This window comes from Oryzias latipes, chromosome 9, assembly GCF_002234675.1.
Source record: "Oryzias latipes chromosome 9, ASM223467v1".
In the NCBI taxonomy this organism is placed as follows: domain Eukaryota; kingdom Metazoa; phylum Chordata; class Actinopteri; order Beloniformes; family Adrianichthyidae; genus Oryzias; species Oryzias latipes.
The window spans coordinates 17,824,370-17,842,312 of NC_019867.2; the positions used below are offsets into that span (position 1 = coordinate 17,824,370).

Sequence of the window (17,943 nt, forward strand, 5' to 3'; positions counted from 1 at the left end):
ACGTTGGCTTCTCCTTGAGGGTCTGTTGTCCTGGGTTCGAGTCATTTTCAACCAGCCCCCCCCCCCCCTTGATCCCTCTCTGGTGCTCCCCCCAGCTCAGGCCCCGAGGCCCCTGTGAGCTTCCCACAAAAAGTCCACAATGCTATTCAAACAATAGGCCAAAGGACAAAGAGCACATTTACACAAGTGGAGTTTTTTTTAAGCAAAAAGGCACTGTTTGGAAGATTTCCAACACCCCCCCCCCCACACACACACACACACAGGAAAAGAAGGGAAAAAAAACACCCTTTGCCTTCACACACATCCCACCTCTCAATTCCATAGCATTACAAAAAAAATGTACCATTGCAGTGATGGAGACATGGGAGCCAAATATATTACACCCACCCGCCGGTCCACAAGCACCCCCAATTTAGCCAAACCCCTTCTTTACAGGACAAAAGCCCTTTAGAGGCTGAGTTTATGTGAGGGCTCTGGTGGATACCATAGTGGCTTAAAGACCGTGGAGGCCTCTGAGAGACACTTCTTTTACCTCCAGTCTCCTTCCATTCCTCTTTGCTTCTTTCTGTCTCTCTCAGGCACTGAAAGGTTCAGCGAGGGGTAGAAAGAGTTTGGTAGGGGAGGGGAGGGGCAGTAAGCAGAGAGGTGAGGGTGTGAGGGGGGAGGGGGTCGCTCCTATGTCAACATTGTGGTATTTTCCCAAAGATGCATATCGCTTCTATACAAATAGGAGATGTATTTATAGGAGAACATAAAAAAACTGCGTGACTGGAGAGCGTTTGGCGAACTTTCCAGCCCCCATGGCTCCACGGATGGTCTTCATGGCAAGCAAAATTGTTATTCTTTAGATGTTCGTTGGCTGGGAAACATACAAGTTCTCAGGCGACCACATAGTATTCTCGCTCCCAGCATGGTTAAATGTAGGGGAGCTCATTGACAGAAAAAGTCCGGCATCATACATCTTTAGTGGAGCCAGTGTCTTCATGTCTCTGTTGCTCTGACCTGGATGAAACTTGACCATTCTGGAAAATATTGTTTTTATGTGATGCACACTGAAAAATACGTTAGTGTGGATTTCAAGTCCAATCATTATCAGCATATCCCTTGTGCTATCCTATGACCCCACCCTTACATTGACGTGTTCTCTCTACCATGACAAAGGTGGATAAAGGTGGAGAGAATTTCATGTAATCCATGGACACCAGTGAAGATCACAAATCATTGAAGAAAAAAGGTTCAGCGCACTGTCTAGTGGGTCTAGATGACCCAACTCCCAATGTTAAAGTGCCTAGGATAGCACAAGGGTTAAACATCAAAATCCTGGATGTGTGCACTCTCTTTAGTTCATCTTACATAAAACAGCTCAGACCAACCAGCATTTAAACAACACAGGGTTGATTGGATCAGTAAGGATTAATTTAAAGCATCACTGATGAAAACATTTAAAGGTCCGAGTTAAGATACATCTAACAAAGAATTTCCTGCTGTACTTCCACACTGAGGAGTAATATCCAGCATTTATCTCTCATCCACACTCTTCCCTCCCTGCTCACACTGTCCCGAGTGACATGACAGTTGCTCATGTACGCAGCCTTTGCTGTTTGCTAATGCTCCGGCTGTCTGTGCATCCCACTTGCAACAGGCTGAGCAGTCCCACACAGCAGGCAGCAAACACACACCTTTGTGTGCCCGAGACATCCCTGTTGCAAGCTGATCACTAAGCCCTGTTAGGTTGCATTGACGTCTCCACCTCAGAACTGGCACACATGGGGGCGGGGGGGGGGGGGGGGGGGGTTATTGATTAGCATGAAGCATCCATGCAGATGGCCAATAAAGAGGAGGTGAGCAGATCAGGGTTTGGGGAGTGGAAGGAAGCAAGATGGTGATGGTTGCCATGGAGAAAGCACACTCTTAATGGCATAAAAAAGTGAGAAAAAAAATGCTTGCAGATTTACCGTGAAGCAAAATTCCTCTTGAATAATTTTAGACGTAGTAAAAATACAAATAGACTTCAAGCAGGTGTGAGAGGAGTTGATCGTTTTGGTTGAGACGCTTCTCCTCTTTTGTTTTTTGTATTTTTGATGTTTCAGCTTTGGGCTTTAATAATACACAAGTTCCAGCATTCTTGTCAGGTATTGTACATCAGTCTGCAACTTCCCTGTCAAAAATGTCACTTGGAATATAGAGCAGACAGGAATGGTCCTAAAGGAACACACTCGATTTTTTCTTTTACAGCATCAAATCTGCGTGAAATCTTTCGCATAGAATCCCAACTGTCTTCTTTTTATCCATAGCTCTGTGATATTTCTCTGGAAATAAACAAAAGGAAATCAAAAATTCACCTTTAACATCATATTTATTGTTATTTAGTTACTCAATAAAACATATACAGTTATATACAATATGAAGGAAAACAGACGACTGCACTTTACATATTATTAAAAAAAGAAAACAACAAAAAAATCTGTTTGTAAATTGCCGTCACAGTCCTCCATCTATTGTTTGAGAAATTCAAATTTAACAGAAGCTTTATTTAAAGATTACAAGATTGCCTAACACACAGCAAATTTTTCTCTTTATTATACATGTGCAATACCAACAACCTTTTTTTTTTTAAATCCCTCACTGAATAAACCCCTGACCTCCACCACTTTTCAGTTCTCATTGGCTGAACTGTATACAAGCAGCTGAACTCACACAGTGTGAAGCCGAGATGAAAGACAAGAAAAGAGAATGAAGGAAACACATTTTCTCTCTTAAAAAAAACAAAGAAGCTTAGTGGGCGTTAGGTCTGAGAGCAGCAGATCACAGAGGCTAACTTTTGTCTTTAACGTTTACAAGAAATTGTTACATTCATGCATATTCCCTCCTCTTGGGCCTTCTCTGTTCTCATCCAACTCAATGACAGAAACTCCCATTTGTAGTAAGACCCTGTGAATTTAAGAGAAACTATTTTCAGCTTCAAATGGGCATCAATTGCCTCCGCCAGGGGTATAATGTGCACATTAGGTGTGCATTACAACGGGCAGGATTCAAAAAAGTAAAAAGGGAAAATCATGAAGTTGAAATTGCATCACTTTTACTAAACACCGGCATACAATCAAAGCCAATGACAACTGCCCTCTCTTTTTGTAGTTCCCCTTCTTTAACATTTCTCGTTTTTTTTTCAACAAAGAAAATGAGAGAAAAAAAATGATTTGAGGTTTTCCAGATGTGGAGACCGTCCAGTCAGGTCCATGCTGCAATGTCCAGCAGCATGTAAGCTGTCGTACATGCGGCTGCATGTGTCAGAAATGAACATGGCATTTTATGTGTGGGTTTCGTGTGCGTGCGCGCGTGTTTAAGTTTGCATTGATGAGCGTCAAATGTCTCTCTCGAGCCGGTGCACCGTTGCTTCACTGACAAATCATCACCGCCATCCACTGATGTTCCTTTATGTCCGTCTTTATTCCTCTTTGCTCAAGTCAGCGCTGCCACAAACGTCCCGAATCGGTTTGAAATATCAGAGTGGAGCGAGCGCCAGGAGGAGACAGGTGCCCCTCGCCCTTTACTGTCCCCCAACTCGTCGGTGCAGTGGACGGACAGGCACTGCAGGTGGTTTCCTCCACCTCCTCCTCCACCTCCAGCTCCCGAGGTTGCAGCTCCAGCTTTACTCTGACAGAGCTCAGAATCTGCCAACAGAGAGGAAAAGGTTAATTAAGAATGTGTAAAAAAGAAAAACAATTTCAAACAGCTGGCATTCTCTGATATGGATGAATCATCAAAAATACATGCATTTAATTAAACCAGTGTCATTTTCACATCCCACTCTAAATCTGCACTGTGAAATTAATTCAACACTGCCCCCCCCCCCCCCCCCCCACCATCGATAAGACCCAGAGTCTGTAAGCTAAGCTTCCTCTCTTTGCAGCCCCCTTCCTTCACGTCTGATAAAACAATAAAAACACACGCTTGAATTCATTTTGTCCCAGGCAGCCACGCAAATCCCGAACACTCCTCCGTGACCTCATCAGTAGGTCATAGGGCAAAGACAAAAGTGGCCTTTAACCCTGCTTGGCCCAATTTCCTGGTGTAAAGACCATGACAGTATCAACCCTCGTGTCATCAAGGTGTAAAGCCTGCAATTAAATGATTTTGCAAAAGCTTTAGAAAGCCCAACCAAAGTTGAACACGTCCATGACATAGAGAATAGTTAATATCGAAGTTTGCAAAAACTTCAACTGCTCAGACACTTGAGGAAGTGCCAAAAGGCTAAAAAGGCTGAAAATTTTTCAAGAAGAGGAGACACAAAGCCTCTGTGAGGTTATGTGTTGTGGATCGAGCTGCATCCTGTGCTCAGGGCATTGCCTTCAAGCAAGCCCTGAGCACAGAGAGATGTGTGTGAACATGTTAGAGAGCCTTCATTTAGGCCTGTTTGATTAATGTCCCAACTCCTCACTGTGCTAAAACCAACCGCTTCTCGGGTCTATGGGGCTGGTTGAGACAGATCAGCCGCTTGTAACTGTGAATCTTTGAAATGCAGGGACAAGGTGGTGTCTGAGTGAGGAGACAGGTGGGAAACAGCTCTGAAAGGCTGAGTTACAAGTGTGAAAGAGGTGTTGTGGGGGAGGGGGGGCGGACAGTGATAGACAATTTTCTGGGCTCAGAAGCTCCTGGTCAGGAGCTGAAGCAGCTTTCAGGATTCTGTGCTCAAAACTCTTGCGTCCACTCTACGCATGCTTTTCTGTCAGTTTTCAGGCGTTTAATGGCCGCGTGTTAAAAGTTAAACCAGTAGAACTTTGACCCATCAGGGACTTTGATTTGGCAGAATCCTGGAGCAAGATTCGCACCACTTCGACGTTTCACACCAACCCTTTTCCAACGGTAGGTACATGCGCCAGTATCGGGTAGCGACAGTCCAGTGTGAACACCGTATGCTAAAAGGCCGTTCAAGAATGCCAGTTTAGCGCATTCTTGAAAGCGCGGCACATGCCCGGTGTGAATGCAGCCTTAGAGCTGCCGCCAGAAACATGGAAGCCAATTCAGGCAGGTGGCTCGAACAACCAGGACAGACACACAAGCACATTTGCAGGCACTGAGGCAAGCTTGCCCTGCAGCTAGTTTGGGCCGTGACCACTGGAACAGAAAAGTGCTAGGATTTGGTAAAAGGTCAGGCAGCAAAGCCTCCCATTTTTTCCCCTATTTTATCTGCTTTTGCAACCGCTGGTCCCTGCAAAGATTCTCACCATCTCCTTCCTTAGGAGCAGGGACCTGATGTGAGTGGGGGGGCCCCTGGATGTTGTGGGTGGGGGAGAGGCGAGGATTTAGAGGCGTGTTGGTGGTGGCTGTGACAAGATCTCACATTTGCCAGAGGGTAGAGTCATACACCTCAGCATGGCTGATCCCCACCCCCTGCCAGCTTCACCTCCTCTCCACCCCCACCCCCCACCCCCCAACCTCACACTCTCTCTTCTCAGCTCTGTGCCCTCGAGCACCAGCCAGCAGCTCATGCTAGTTTGGCACAGCAGGGTCCGCGCCGGCCTGAATATGCAGCCAAGCGTTCCCCTGGCTCACTGCTGACACACAGCAAACTGACAACACACACAGCCCAAAACACACCAACCACTGCCGGCGTTGCCATACTCACACCAGCTTTCAGCTGCCGCTTCCCACACACACACACACACACACCCACACACAGTGTATGCATACATATGGATATGCATGTGGCTGCACACAAAAACCCCAGACAGAATTGAAAGATCAAGAATAAACAAAACTATCGAAAAATTGCTAAAATGCTTTCTTTCATACAAATGTTATCTTTATATAATACAAAAATTCCAATTTAGGATTGACAGCATGCAAAATGAATCTTTTGATCACCCTAAAACTAAAGAATTGTCAGCTTGTTTGTTTAACACAAAAATATTATAATATGACAATATTACCAGGCATACAAAGGTAGTCATGGCTACGCCAGAGGTGAGAATCTGTGTGTATGTGTGGGGGGGGGGGGGTGAAAAACTACCCTTAAATCCTCAGATTTATCCATGTTAGCAGAATCGTTCAAAGGTGGAAACGGCTGTGTGAAATTTTAAATCACACATGTCTAAATCCCAAATCAGCGTGACATTTTACAAGCAGGATTTTTTTTTCTTTTTTCAATAACATCCATCTGGTTATGGTTGTTCACTGACTGACGCAGAATTCATATCCAGGGTAATATCTCAATAATAGCCTATTCATCTGCAGGAAACTAGAGCTTAGCTCCAACCAACATGAGGGGGGGAAAAATGCCTAATAAAAAGAGGAGAACGGTAGCAGCGGCGTGAACAGCACTAAGCGGCAAAATACACCTTGATGCTCTTAACCACATTAGAGCCACAAAAGATCACCAAAGTTGTGAGTTAAATAAACACAGAATTTAAAATGATGCATTTATTTCACATCATAATACCCCGAGTGGGGTACATTTTTTATTTGCTGCATGCTGATGATGCTCAGAGACGCGCACGGCGGCTCACGTGCCCGGCAGCAGAGCTGTGAAGCTGTTTCACAGACACAGTCAGAAACGATTTACAGGGAGATGAGTGGAGCTGGAATGCCATGAAGGCGGAGAGTACGGCGTGCAGCTCCGGCTGTCTGGATGACACCAATGTGTCTAGAAGCTGACGGTCTGACACGGGTTTGCATGTCATACTGCACACACTCCACAGCCCCGCAGCAACACGGGAAGATAAACAAAGGTTGCGCAGAGACCATGTATTCCACCAGTTCAACGTAAGCAATTTATTTTTTAATTCATCTTAAAAGCAACGGCACGCTTGAAAAGAACTTCTGCGTCCTCCGAGGCTGACAAGAGATGCGTTTGAAAAGTAAGCATGACAAACTAAGAGAGAAGTGTAAAATGAAGAGCATGTCTGCAGCTTTGAGCCTGCAATGTTCCTTTCTGGTCACACTGATTTCCCAGGCCCCGGCGTCTCATGCCTGCTTCTTTTCTATCCCGAGCTCTATACTTCCATGACAACACTTCACCTTTAACCTCGGGGTCCCGAGTGCACGACCCTAAACTCCCAGCACAAACCACACCAATCAGATTGCTCGACTCACTGACAAAAACACCCAAAGGCCTTCACTCCTATGACAGTGTGTGACATCAGGTCAGATTCCTTTCACATAACTACTGCTCTGGTCCTGCGTGTGGCTTTGTCAGCACAAAACACCCACTGCAAAGACAAAAACTGGATTTTTTACAAAAGAAAACTGAATTAAAGCAGCTGCACGGAAACTGTTACGCCCCCCCACCCCAATTTTTTTTTGAAAGTTTAAAGGTCAACAACGGAATTTTACTGTTTTTTGCAGGTGTGTTCAGAGGAGCTGAATGAGGTGCATCTTGGGTAACTGAGGTATTGTTCCAGGTATCTGTGCATCTGGAGGGTTTGTGGAGGGGGGGGGCAGCTCTGAGGCTCGCCTGCAGCCCCCCCCCCCCCCTCTTCCTCCTCCTCACACACCCCTGAACTCCACCCAGCTGCCCTAGCGTGACCTTTCTCTCAGAGCAGAGAGGATATCTGGAAGGAGCGGGGGCCACATTTCTCAGGCGAGGGCACGGGGGGTTATTTGGGTTTGAATTTCCTCTCAGTTCTCTGCCCTGCAACCTAAAGTCAGAAAAAAATTAACCCAAAAAAAAAAAAAAACAAAAAAAACAGAAAAAAGAAAAACGTGCCCATACAAGCACTGCTCCCCTCACTCCAACAACACACACATTCCCAACCCTTCAAACACACACCGACACACACCTCCCCCTCTGGCCACAAGAAGAGCTGAGGAAACCAGACACAAATCAGAACATGGGAAGTGATTTAGTGCCTCCTACATAACTCACAAGCATGTCCAGAACCTGTCCAGCATGACATCCAAGTCTGTGACATATTGATCTACTTTGCTGTCTCTATTTTGTTTCAGCACAATGCTACTCCCTCTTTTCTGGGGTTTGTTCCGATTAAAAAAAAATACTAAATAAATAAATAAAAATCACCTGCACATCATAATAAAATCTTGAAAGATACGCTTTTATTTTGAACAAAAAGAATAAGTTGGGTCTTTTTGGTTCCTCCAACAAAAACTATAATGATTAGACAAAAATAGGAAGAAATCATTTTCAGCAATCAAGTCATTTTTCTTTTTTTCTTGTGGTTATAAAATTAAAGGAGACATATGATCAGTTACAGAACGCCTAAATATGGTGAATCGAATCCTTTCTTTCCATAAATGCGCATAGGTTTTACCCGCTCACCGGCCTCGTGAGCGAAACTACAGACGCTCTCTGGAAAACAACTTCTTTTTCTCTCTCCTACCTTCTCCTGCACTCCATCAGTCTCTACTTCTGTCTCCCAGGAGAAACAGCTCCGGTGTCATAGCTCATTTGTCAGTTCCTCAATACAAATTAAACGGCGCCTGACGACTACCTGTATGGCAAATAACATAACTGCTGCTGGCAGGGTGACAACTTCCACACCTTTCCGAACCTGAACAGACACACACACCTTTGAAATGCTGTACTTGTGTCAGTAGCAGCACACAAACACAATACAACTCGCTGCAGCTGTGTCAAAGTGATGCACTTTTTGGTCTAGTTAGGACCGATGTGGTGGTCACTCAACTTGACAGTGGGCATTTGGAGCCATGCCACACACATGTGCTAAAATTCTGCTCCCCTCTCCACCCTGCATGCAAAGAGAGTCTGCACCACATGCTGAGACAAGTTTCGTTTTAGTCCAACTTTATTCCTTCAGGAGAAACAACAAAAAAAGTGGAAAAATCCTGCAAAGTGCCTTTCTTCTGCAACAAACGTCCTCTGTTGCCAAGGAGCACATAAAGGAACACACATCTCGTGACTTTCAGCTTCTTCAATTTCAGACAGAAGCACGTCGGCCATATTTTTCAGTCATGCACTATTTGCAAATCTAGTAAACACTCCTAAATATTAAGAGTTAAGAATTAAGAGCGTGTGTTCCACACAGGGAGACATGCGAGATGGGAGGCTGAAGCCGCGTGCCTGACACCGAGACTAAATAAATCAAACTTTACGTCTTCAGCTGACAGATCCACACTATCGGGTTGCAGCGCCAACAATGCAGCCCTTTGTCACATCATGTACAATTCACGCACAGGCACATCTGTGTGCTCTGAATCTGACTGTACAAATCCTAATTTTAATATGCTTTGTTTAGCATTCATCGGAGACTTTTTGGTTGGGGGAGAAGAAAAAAAAAGGAAGAAATATCTGATAAAAGATCAGGGGTTTGAGCTTCGATAAAGCTGTCAATAACATTCAGCCTGTAGCAACTGCTGGTGGATGAGTTACAACTGCAGATAAACAATATAACCTGTGCTAATTGCTGCTCTTATCATAATCGTCATCATTACTTTGTGTGAAAGACTTGGATGTGTGTTGTTTCAGAAGTCAACATGAAACACCTTGTAATGACAGGCAAAGAACACGGACTGCCCCGAGCTGTTTTCACCATGTTCAAGCACCTGTCAATCACTTTTGGAAAAAGAACGGAAATTACTGGTGTGATTCGAGGCATTGTTGTTGTTGTGGTGAAATGTCAAAGCCAGGTAAGTCTCACAGGATCCACTTCTGGAATATTGGAATATTAACACGGCTCGATCTGAGCCTCTGCAGCATTCTAGAAGAGTGATCAGATGAGAGTTCCTACTTTTAGAAAGCTGTCAAACTTAGAATAATGGAGATTTGATCTTTATTAGAGATGTTTCCTGTCTGTTTAGCAAGTGTGAAATGTAACTGAAGGTCAACTCCGAAGAGTGCTGAAGTTTAAAAACTAGCTCATGTGGCAAACACTGCGAAAGCACAAAATGACTGAATCACTTCCTTTCCCTGGTGGTTGCCTCTTATCACGGCTGTGCACGACTGAACGGTCAGCTTCTGCTTAGATGAGAAAGGAAGAGGAAAAATATGTAGAAGCATCTTTTTTTTTTTTTTTTTTTCCCAAGGAGGAAGAATAAAATTAACTGACACTCAAAAAGTGGGAAAGGTAATTCGAATTTAAAGGCATCACTGTGTAGCAACTGGTGAAAGAGATTGAGCAGCACAATGACACAGAAAGAGGAGGCCAAATATGGGGTCCAAAGGGGGATATTACTGCCACACGCATCACTGTAAACAGGCGCAGAGGGACCATGGAGAGCTGGTGACGGAGCATGCATCAGTTCCTGTTCCAACTTTTACCATTTAGTTGTCAACAAAGTTAAGTATTCAGAGGAAAGTTATCAAATAAACACGCTAGTTCTCATCGGTTCTTAAGTCCTGAATTTCTTAGCTACAATGCTAAGACAAGAACGCCTAAACTAAAGATAAAACTAAATGGAATTTCAATTTTCTTATTATGCTGCCAAACTGACTTCCAACATGCAGCTTTTTTTCACCGCTGTTTTGTGGTCTTTTCCCTCTGACCTGAAACTGGCTGATTCTTTTATCGGGGCACACTTTTACATTTCAAAACACTTAGTTTCTAAAAACCTGTTGTTTTTTTTATTTTTTTAAGTATCCTTATTTAATGAACCTTATTTTATGTCATCATTTACTAAAAAAAGTCGGTAATATTCAAATGTATTAATATGATAACTACTTTTAATTTTTTCAAATGTATTACACAATAATAACACGACCAGTGGCAAAGAAAACTTACAGCTGGACAGGTAAATTAACAGAAATGAAAAATAAATATAGCAAAATACAATATCTTTTTGAAAAAAATAATCTTCAGTGTATTTGCATTGAAAATATATGTAAATAGGTTAACAGCTGATCCCATCGTCTGACTAAAATATTATTTTAACTTTCTACAAGAGGCAATAATAATTTCCCTTGTCACTAAAATTACATAATTTAATTTTTTTCTTATTAGAATGATTTACCTCTTTGATGGAGGAATATTTCATTATGGCTAATGGGCTAAAGAACTGCCCTGATTAAATTGAAATTAGTGTCACTAGGATTCTCTCGCTTGTGACGGATTTGCGACTCAAGATTGAGGACTTGAAACTTAAGTGAGTGAGTGGTCCAAGCGGGCTCGATTTTTTTGTAATAGTTGAGTGGGGTAGGTGTTGTGGGACGTTAGCTGTTAGGAAACCAGCCTGTAGGGCGATGATTTATCCTAAATTATGATGTTGTTTCGCTCTCCTCTGTGTAGCCTGAGCATCAGATTCAATCTGAAAATCCCCCCTTCTCTTCCAAGTACACCTCCACCATTTTTTCATCTTTGCTGTCTGGAGCACTCAAATGAGAAACTGTCAGGAGCCGTGATTTGTGCTAACTAGCTATCGATTGCTTGAGAGCCGCATGCCCTGTGTCCATGCAGGGAGGGATGAGAGGAGACGAGAGGAGAAGAGAAGGGGATGAGATGAAAGTAGAGAACTTAGGCCAGCAGTGCTGTTTTTAATTGTATTATGCTAAATGTGCAAATGGCCGCAAGAACCAACACTTTAGAATTAATGCAGCTGCTGTACAGACGAAAATAGTTAATAAAAAGAAACGTTTAAGTCGTGTAAAACTATAGATTATGATATGTATTTTTGATTTTCTCAGTTAAAAATAAAGGGTCAGTGGGGACATGCACTGGCATGTCTGCAGCTGCCCAACACCCAGAGCTCCCGCGCAGAAACAATCTGCTCGGACGCCCGGGTCCGCGCTGTGCGCGCCCCCGTCCCCGACCGCGCGCATGGCGCTGTTCTAAACAAAGAGACGCGGACAAGCTTCTGCGCAGATTTCAGAAAGCAGCGGCGCTGCACGCACGCACGCGCGCGGGAAAGGCGGGTCTCCTATGATCAGACGTGAATTGAATGTGCACGCGGGGTCCGCGCGTGCGTGGATGGCAACGAATTCAGTCAAATTTAAGTAAAATAAAGAAATAAACAAATTGTGATCTAAAATAAAACTATTAAATCAAAACAACACAGCAAAAGTAAACAAAGAAAGTTATTGAAGTGAGGGGAAAATTCACGCAAATATATATATATATATTATATATATATATATAAAATTTTAAATAGTAAAAATAATGAAAGTGTTATTTTAAATTGCTTTAGTTTTGTTTATATAAAATACAACCACAATAAAATTATTAAAAGAAACAGCTTGTATTTGGATAGAAACAGTGCAGCAACAAAAGTCTCCAACGCGTAACATAACGCAATATTTACTTTGATGAAAAATAAAGATATTCTAAATAGAATATATATTTTTGCCCTTTAAATAATCTAAAAAAAAATTACAAAAACACGTTTTCTTCTATAAATAAATACGGTCTTTACACAAATACACAAAAAACTTTTTAAAAAAAGGGAAAAAAATCCCTAAATTACTTTGACAAGGCAATTTAGAACCAAACAAGCTAAATTGCAAAGAAAAATGTGATGCAGTGATATATATTTGAGTTCCTGTCCAGCATATATTTAAAAAAAAAATCTATCGACTTTCACCTGCTTAGTGTTATTCCATAGGAATGACAAAACAAACACGTAACAAGGCAGGGAAACCCCGCTGCGTAAACGCATATCCGCACAAAGCTATTAATCTTCTCAGTGTAGTTGTTCACCCTGAAAACCGAGATAAAGAACCACAGGATATGTTTACTTTTCTTCAGCTGATCTTTTGAAGTGCCTACAGCCACGAATGAAAAACTCCACAATGGTGTGTAAAGATGGTAGACATATCTGTAATGGTTTTTTTTAATTTTAATATTTTTTTGGGGGGATATTCTTTTGATTTTAATAGGCTGAATATATATGTGCATATCTTTTTGGTAAATACAATTTTAAATGTTGCAAAAAATATTTCAATAAATGTCTATAATGTCTATTATCTGCATCATCTGCGCATTAAAGGAGTTTTACACTGAATTTTAAACTAAATCCTTGGACGTAATACAATTTAAAAACACTTCCGACACAGCAGTTGCATATCAAAGAAACTTTTAAAAAGAGGCATCAAAAAAGGGAAAAGCTTTACCTTCTTTACAGTTGTTTTGGCTTTTATTTTTTTCCCAGGATGCCATGGCCTTGTCGTCTTCTGACCCGTCCATCATGGCCTTGTCGCTGGGCACGTACCAGGTGGCGTGCTGCTCTGCCATGAGAGTGTCAAGGTCAATAGTGCCCATTGAGCCCTTCCCAGCATCCGGGCTGCAGCTTGCCAGCTCGTTGTCTCCGTTCTGCGAGGGACAGTCGCCACTCTTTTTGCCATTCTTCATGGCCAGGGGCTGGTCTTCTGAGATGCTGAACTGCTGCCGCTGCAGCTGGATTTGGGCCTGCAGAATCTCCAGAGGATGAATTTCTTCCTGGCCAGAGGTGCTGGATGGTGTGCGTACCTGCTCCACTCCAGGTGTGCCTGGATGGCTCACCCCACTGCCACCTGTGCTCACACCAGAATTCAGTCCATAGCTTTCTGGTGGCGAGGTAGTATGATTATTGATGGCCATGCCGTGGGGTTTTTGTCCATTTATCTGTCCGTGATCGCTCCTCTGCATTTTAGGTGAGCCGCCGATCGCGGGGCTGCGATTGGGCTTGCTGGTGGAGGCCCCTCCTGCATCCGAGCTGGATGACACCTCGTCCTCGTTGCCGTAGTGGGTGCTGACATCGTCAGGAAAGTCCACTCTAGGTGAACTACTGTCAGACTTGGCAGCAACACTTTGAATGCCACTGTCTAAAGACGACATGAGATCAGCCTGGTCCCCCAAAATTAAGTCGCCTCCTTTGCCCCAAGACGGGGACTGGAGGTGTTTCTCATGGGGTGTACCCCCACCCCTCTCCCCAAGGCCAGCTGAGGGGGTCTGCTGGCCTGGACTCACAACAGGGTTTCCATTATCAGAGGAAAAAAAAATTCCAGGGCTGACATGTCCACTGTCTCTTTTTCTCCTCCCTCTCCCTCTCCCATTCCCTGTTGTTGTCTTACCCTCACTGCACGGGGTAGCGTCCATGTTGTAGTTTGGGGAGAGGGCACTGGCTTCCCCCTGCACCGTCTGACTTTGACTTGCAGGCTTAGAGTTGCTATTCCCGGTGCCAGGCATCTGGCTGTTCTGGGAAGTGCTGCTTTGAAAATATTCAGGACCAGCACTGCCAGTCCCATTAGATGTGTTGCTATTAATGTCCTGTTCTGTTTGACTTAGTTTTCTCTTGCCCTCGTTCTGGTTCTTCTTGTTGAATGTTACATTGAGATTGGGAGCCCCTAAACTGGCGATCATGTTCTGGCAGGCTGTGGACAGGGCTGCTAGGCAGCTCTGACCAAAAACACTGTCCTTAGTGCTGGTTTTGGTGAAGTTCCCAAGGGACAGAGCTCCAAGCTTACTAACAGATGACCGCTGGCCTGAGGGGAACTCAGACTGAGGGGGGTAGCTCCCTGGTGAGGTGTTCACCCCCTGAGGAGCACTATGTGCTGGCCCCTGTCGGTTAGCCCCCCCATAGGAGAATGTTGGCTGTGCTCCCATTGGAGTTGCAGGAAAGTCAGCTGGTCGCCTCTCTGCTGGTGCATTTGGATGTCCTGCTCCTGGAGACTGCATCTGGGACAGGTTGCCCATGTTCCCACTGAACTGGGTGTGCATGCCAGGGGAATGAAGGTTCTGCACATGTCCATCTCCTGCTATTCTCATGGGTTCCTGCATCCCAATGCCTGGCCTAAACATTATCCCAGCCCCATTCTGCTGTAGCCCTATGTCATGAGGCCCTGACTCATTACCTGCTCCACCCAGACGCCGTGACATCATTTCTCCTGGTGGGTGGGACCCTTGAAACCATGAGTTCTCCTGAGTTACATGAGGATTTTGTCCATCAATGTTGGGCATCCTGCCACCATTCTCCCTCTCGAAGTTGGGCTGGGGCATGCTCCCGACCGGGGCACCATGACCCAACGGGCCGGGAGGTACATCGCCATGATGACCCAACTGCTGCAGACTAGGCTGCCTCATCCTCTGCTGTTGGTTGCGTGAAGCCATCTGTTTTATCATCATGGCCGCATTCTGACGCTGCTGCAGAGACTGTGGCTCAGGTCCCGGGTGCTGCAGGGGACCCGGAGCAAAACCTTCATTCACAGGTGGGGTGAACTCTCCAGGAAGGCCTGGATATGCAGATGGAGAGAGGTGGTTTTCCATGGAGTTGCACCAGCCTTCACCATTATGCGTGTTTGGGAAATCAAATCGAGGCCGCTTTGCCATGTTAATATAAGGAGAGTCAAAGTGTTGCAGCCTCTGATTTGGGGGCTGTTGGGAAGGAGGAGGTGCAGGCTGTTGCATATTAAACATTGGGTCCCCATAGGGGTGCAAACCTCTATTTTCCAGTCTGTGAATGGGATATTCAAATTGGTTATGTTGGCCAGGCATCATGACCCCTCCATCTAGAATGTTAGGGTTAGTGGGGCCGGGTTCAGTCTGGGGGGGTCGGGGGAGGCCAGGGGGGCACGAGTTCTGTCTGGCTATCAAGCCAGCATGTTGTTGTTGCTGCATGAGGGGATGTCTTGTATTGACCCCCGGCTCCATTCCCACAGGCACTTTCCGGCCATTTCCGAAGCGTTCAAAGAACACTCCGTGCTGAGGCTGCTGGGGCTGTGGTGGAGGCTGGTGTCCCTTAGATATGCCCTGCATGCCTGGTGTCCGTGGCATGCCTGGATTTCCTGGAAAACTTCCACTGGGCACAGGCCTACCCGGCCCAAAATGTGGTAACTGAGATTCTGACTCTGATGGAGAAAACACGGGTACATCAAAATGTCCAGATGTAGGCTCACTTGGGAAGTTGTACTCTAATCCCTCCACGGCTCCCTGGTTTGGGATGCGCCGATGCTCCAAACCATGTGACTCGGATGAGGTGGATGAGGATGAAGGAAGACCATGGAAGGATGCAGCTCTGTTAGGTGACTGGTCCAGGGGGAGGCAGGGTGCGGGGACAGCAGGGTTGCCACTGGGAGGCCCATGATGTTGAAAGTCAGGTAGGTTAGCAGGCCTCTGCTGCTGCGTCTGCTGCTGGGGAAAGCCATCCCCTGCTGGCCCTTCAGCGTGAGGATCAAATCCTTCTCCAAAGCCCTGCTGTGGTCCCATGCCATTGTTGTTGTAGCCCATTAGCCTGCCACCATGCAGGCAGGATGACCCTGGCTCAGGGCCTCCAAAACTCCCACTGAAGTGAGGGTGATGTTGGTGGGGGTGAGGTGGATGGCCGTGTGGATGTCCTTGATGAGGTTGCTGGTTGTTAAAAAATCCATGCATCGGTCCTTGCTGCTGCTGCTGAAGCCCGCCGCCTGCATGCATATCTGGGTGTCCCCGGGGGTGAAACCCCCCATAGGGCTCTCCGTTCATGTTCATATTGAGCCCCAACATTTGCGGTTCACTCATAGGGCCCATGCCTGGCTCCACGGCTCCGGGAGGGCCTCCAGCATGAAAGCCTGGGCTTTTATAATGGGAGCCCATGTTCATCCTTTGTCGGTTTATGTTTCTCTCTGACTGGCCAGGGTTTCTGCTATTAATTTGAGAACCAAACTGCTCCAGCCCAAACATACTCCTCTGCAATTAATCCCACATGACGGCAAGTTTGCCAGACATCGGCACAGTTTTTTTTCTGTCCCCGAAAGCAAAAAAAAAAAAAAAAAAAAGGATACACAACAGGCTATTTAAATGTTGTATCACGCTGATACAAAATTCTTAGTAAAGTTTAACTGTCAAAACTCAACATATAGACTTTCATTTAAGTGAATAAATGTTTTTTTTGTCTAAACTTCTCCAAGCACGCGGAGCAGACAGGGGACAGACCGTGTCCAAATACGCACGCAGGCTGCGCGCCTGCTCCTGTATGAATGCGTACAAGTCACTACAGCAGCTTTTTGTCCTTTTTTTTTACATTTGATCAGACAAAAAAATGAAGCACTGTTGTGTAAAATCTCACACTCCTAAGCATTTTTCTTTGTGCGCACTTGTACAGCGCGAGCACACAAAACTGGCCTTTAACAAACTAACAGGAGGGCGCAAAGACTGGATAAGATCAAACACAGGACAACGCTTTTAGTTTTCTCATGAATTCATTATTTTAGCTCGATAAATGTCCAGGACTGGTGTTTTTCTGTTGTGGTTCCATGCTGGAAACTGAAGGAAAATGAAAGTGGAGCCGTGGAGCGAGATCTGCTTCTGTGGGTTTGCGCGAAGAAAATCTGTCTTTGAGAACACGCTGCCCACGTATGTCCTTGAAAAAGTCAATAAAAAATAAAATATAAAAATAAAAATGTCCGGTAGGCTTACAACCAAAAGTCCAGAGTGCGCAGAAGTCCACAAACTCGGCGCTCCGTCCTACCCGGTGTCGGAGAATCCGAGCGTGCGTTTTATGTTTTTGGAGAACCGCGTCCGGAGCAGCGTGGCACGCACTACCCGCACTCCACAAACAGCGTGCCGCCTGGAAGCATCCTTCAGCCACGCCGTGCGCTCTGCACTGAAGCTCCGTGCCTTACGTCCTCTCGGTGCGTCCCGTCATCTGTCGTCTGCTCTCTGGTGAGGTGTCAGCGCGCCCGGGGAACGATCCACAGACGCACTCCGCTCTGCCGCTCGGCGCTCAGTGAGATCAACGCGTCTGGAGGAGCCAGCAACAAGTTTTGCATTTCTGCTGCCACTTCCATGCAAGAGGTTTCAGCCAATCACAGACACCACAGGCAGCTCCAGGGGCGGGCCCAATCCTGTTAAGGTGGTCCACCGAGTCAATGAACTCATAAACTCTTACGTGTAAATCGGATCTTAGAAATGGCTTTCACCTAAAAAGCGTTACTGTTTGAAACCGGGGGCAGGATTTGAACTGGATGTTGCAGGTATTTGTTTTTAACCAGCGGAGAAATGTAGCATTTCGGTCTCAGTACCAGGTTGGAGATGTACATATATGTAAAAAAGAATCAAATCAATTATATCAAAACCACCAGGGAAC

At 45.3% G+C, this 17,943-nt stretch overlaps 1 protein-coding gene across 1 annotated transcript; it reads right to left on the reverse strand.

Moving 5' to 3' along the window:
• Positions 1-2,337: 2,337 nt before the first annotated feature.
• On the reverse strand, positions 2,338-17,616 carry mn1 (MN1 proto-oncogene, transcriptional regulator). The gene is made up of 2 exons (XM_023958569.1): positions 13,016-17,616; positions 2,338-3,671 (listed from the first exon to the last, which is right to left on the reverse strand). The coding sequence occupies exons 1-2, from the start codon at positions 16,536-16,538 to the stop codon at positions 3,460-3,462; spliced, it is 3,735 nt and encodes a 1,244-aa protein (XP_023814337.1). The 5' UTR covers positions 16,539-17,616; the 3' UTR covers positions 2,338-3,459.
• Positions 17,617-17,943: the final 327 nt, after the last annotated feature.

What these genes read in the sequence shown, in the direction of transcription:
- mn1 (XM_023958569.1), bottom strand. Translation starts at nt 16,538, where the DNA reads ATGTTTGGGCTGGAGCAGTTTGGTTCTCAAATTAATAGCAGAAACCCT. An exon ending in CCAAAACAACTGTAAAGAAG is followed by an intron (nt 3,672 to 13,015) that starts GTAAAGCTTTTC and finishes CTCTGTTGGCAG; the next exon opens with ATTCTGAGCTCTGTCAGAGT.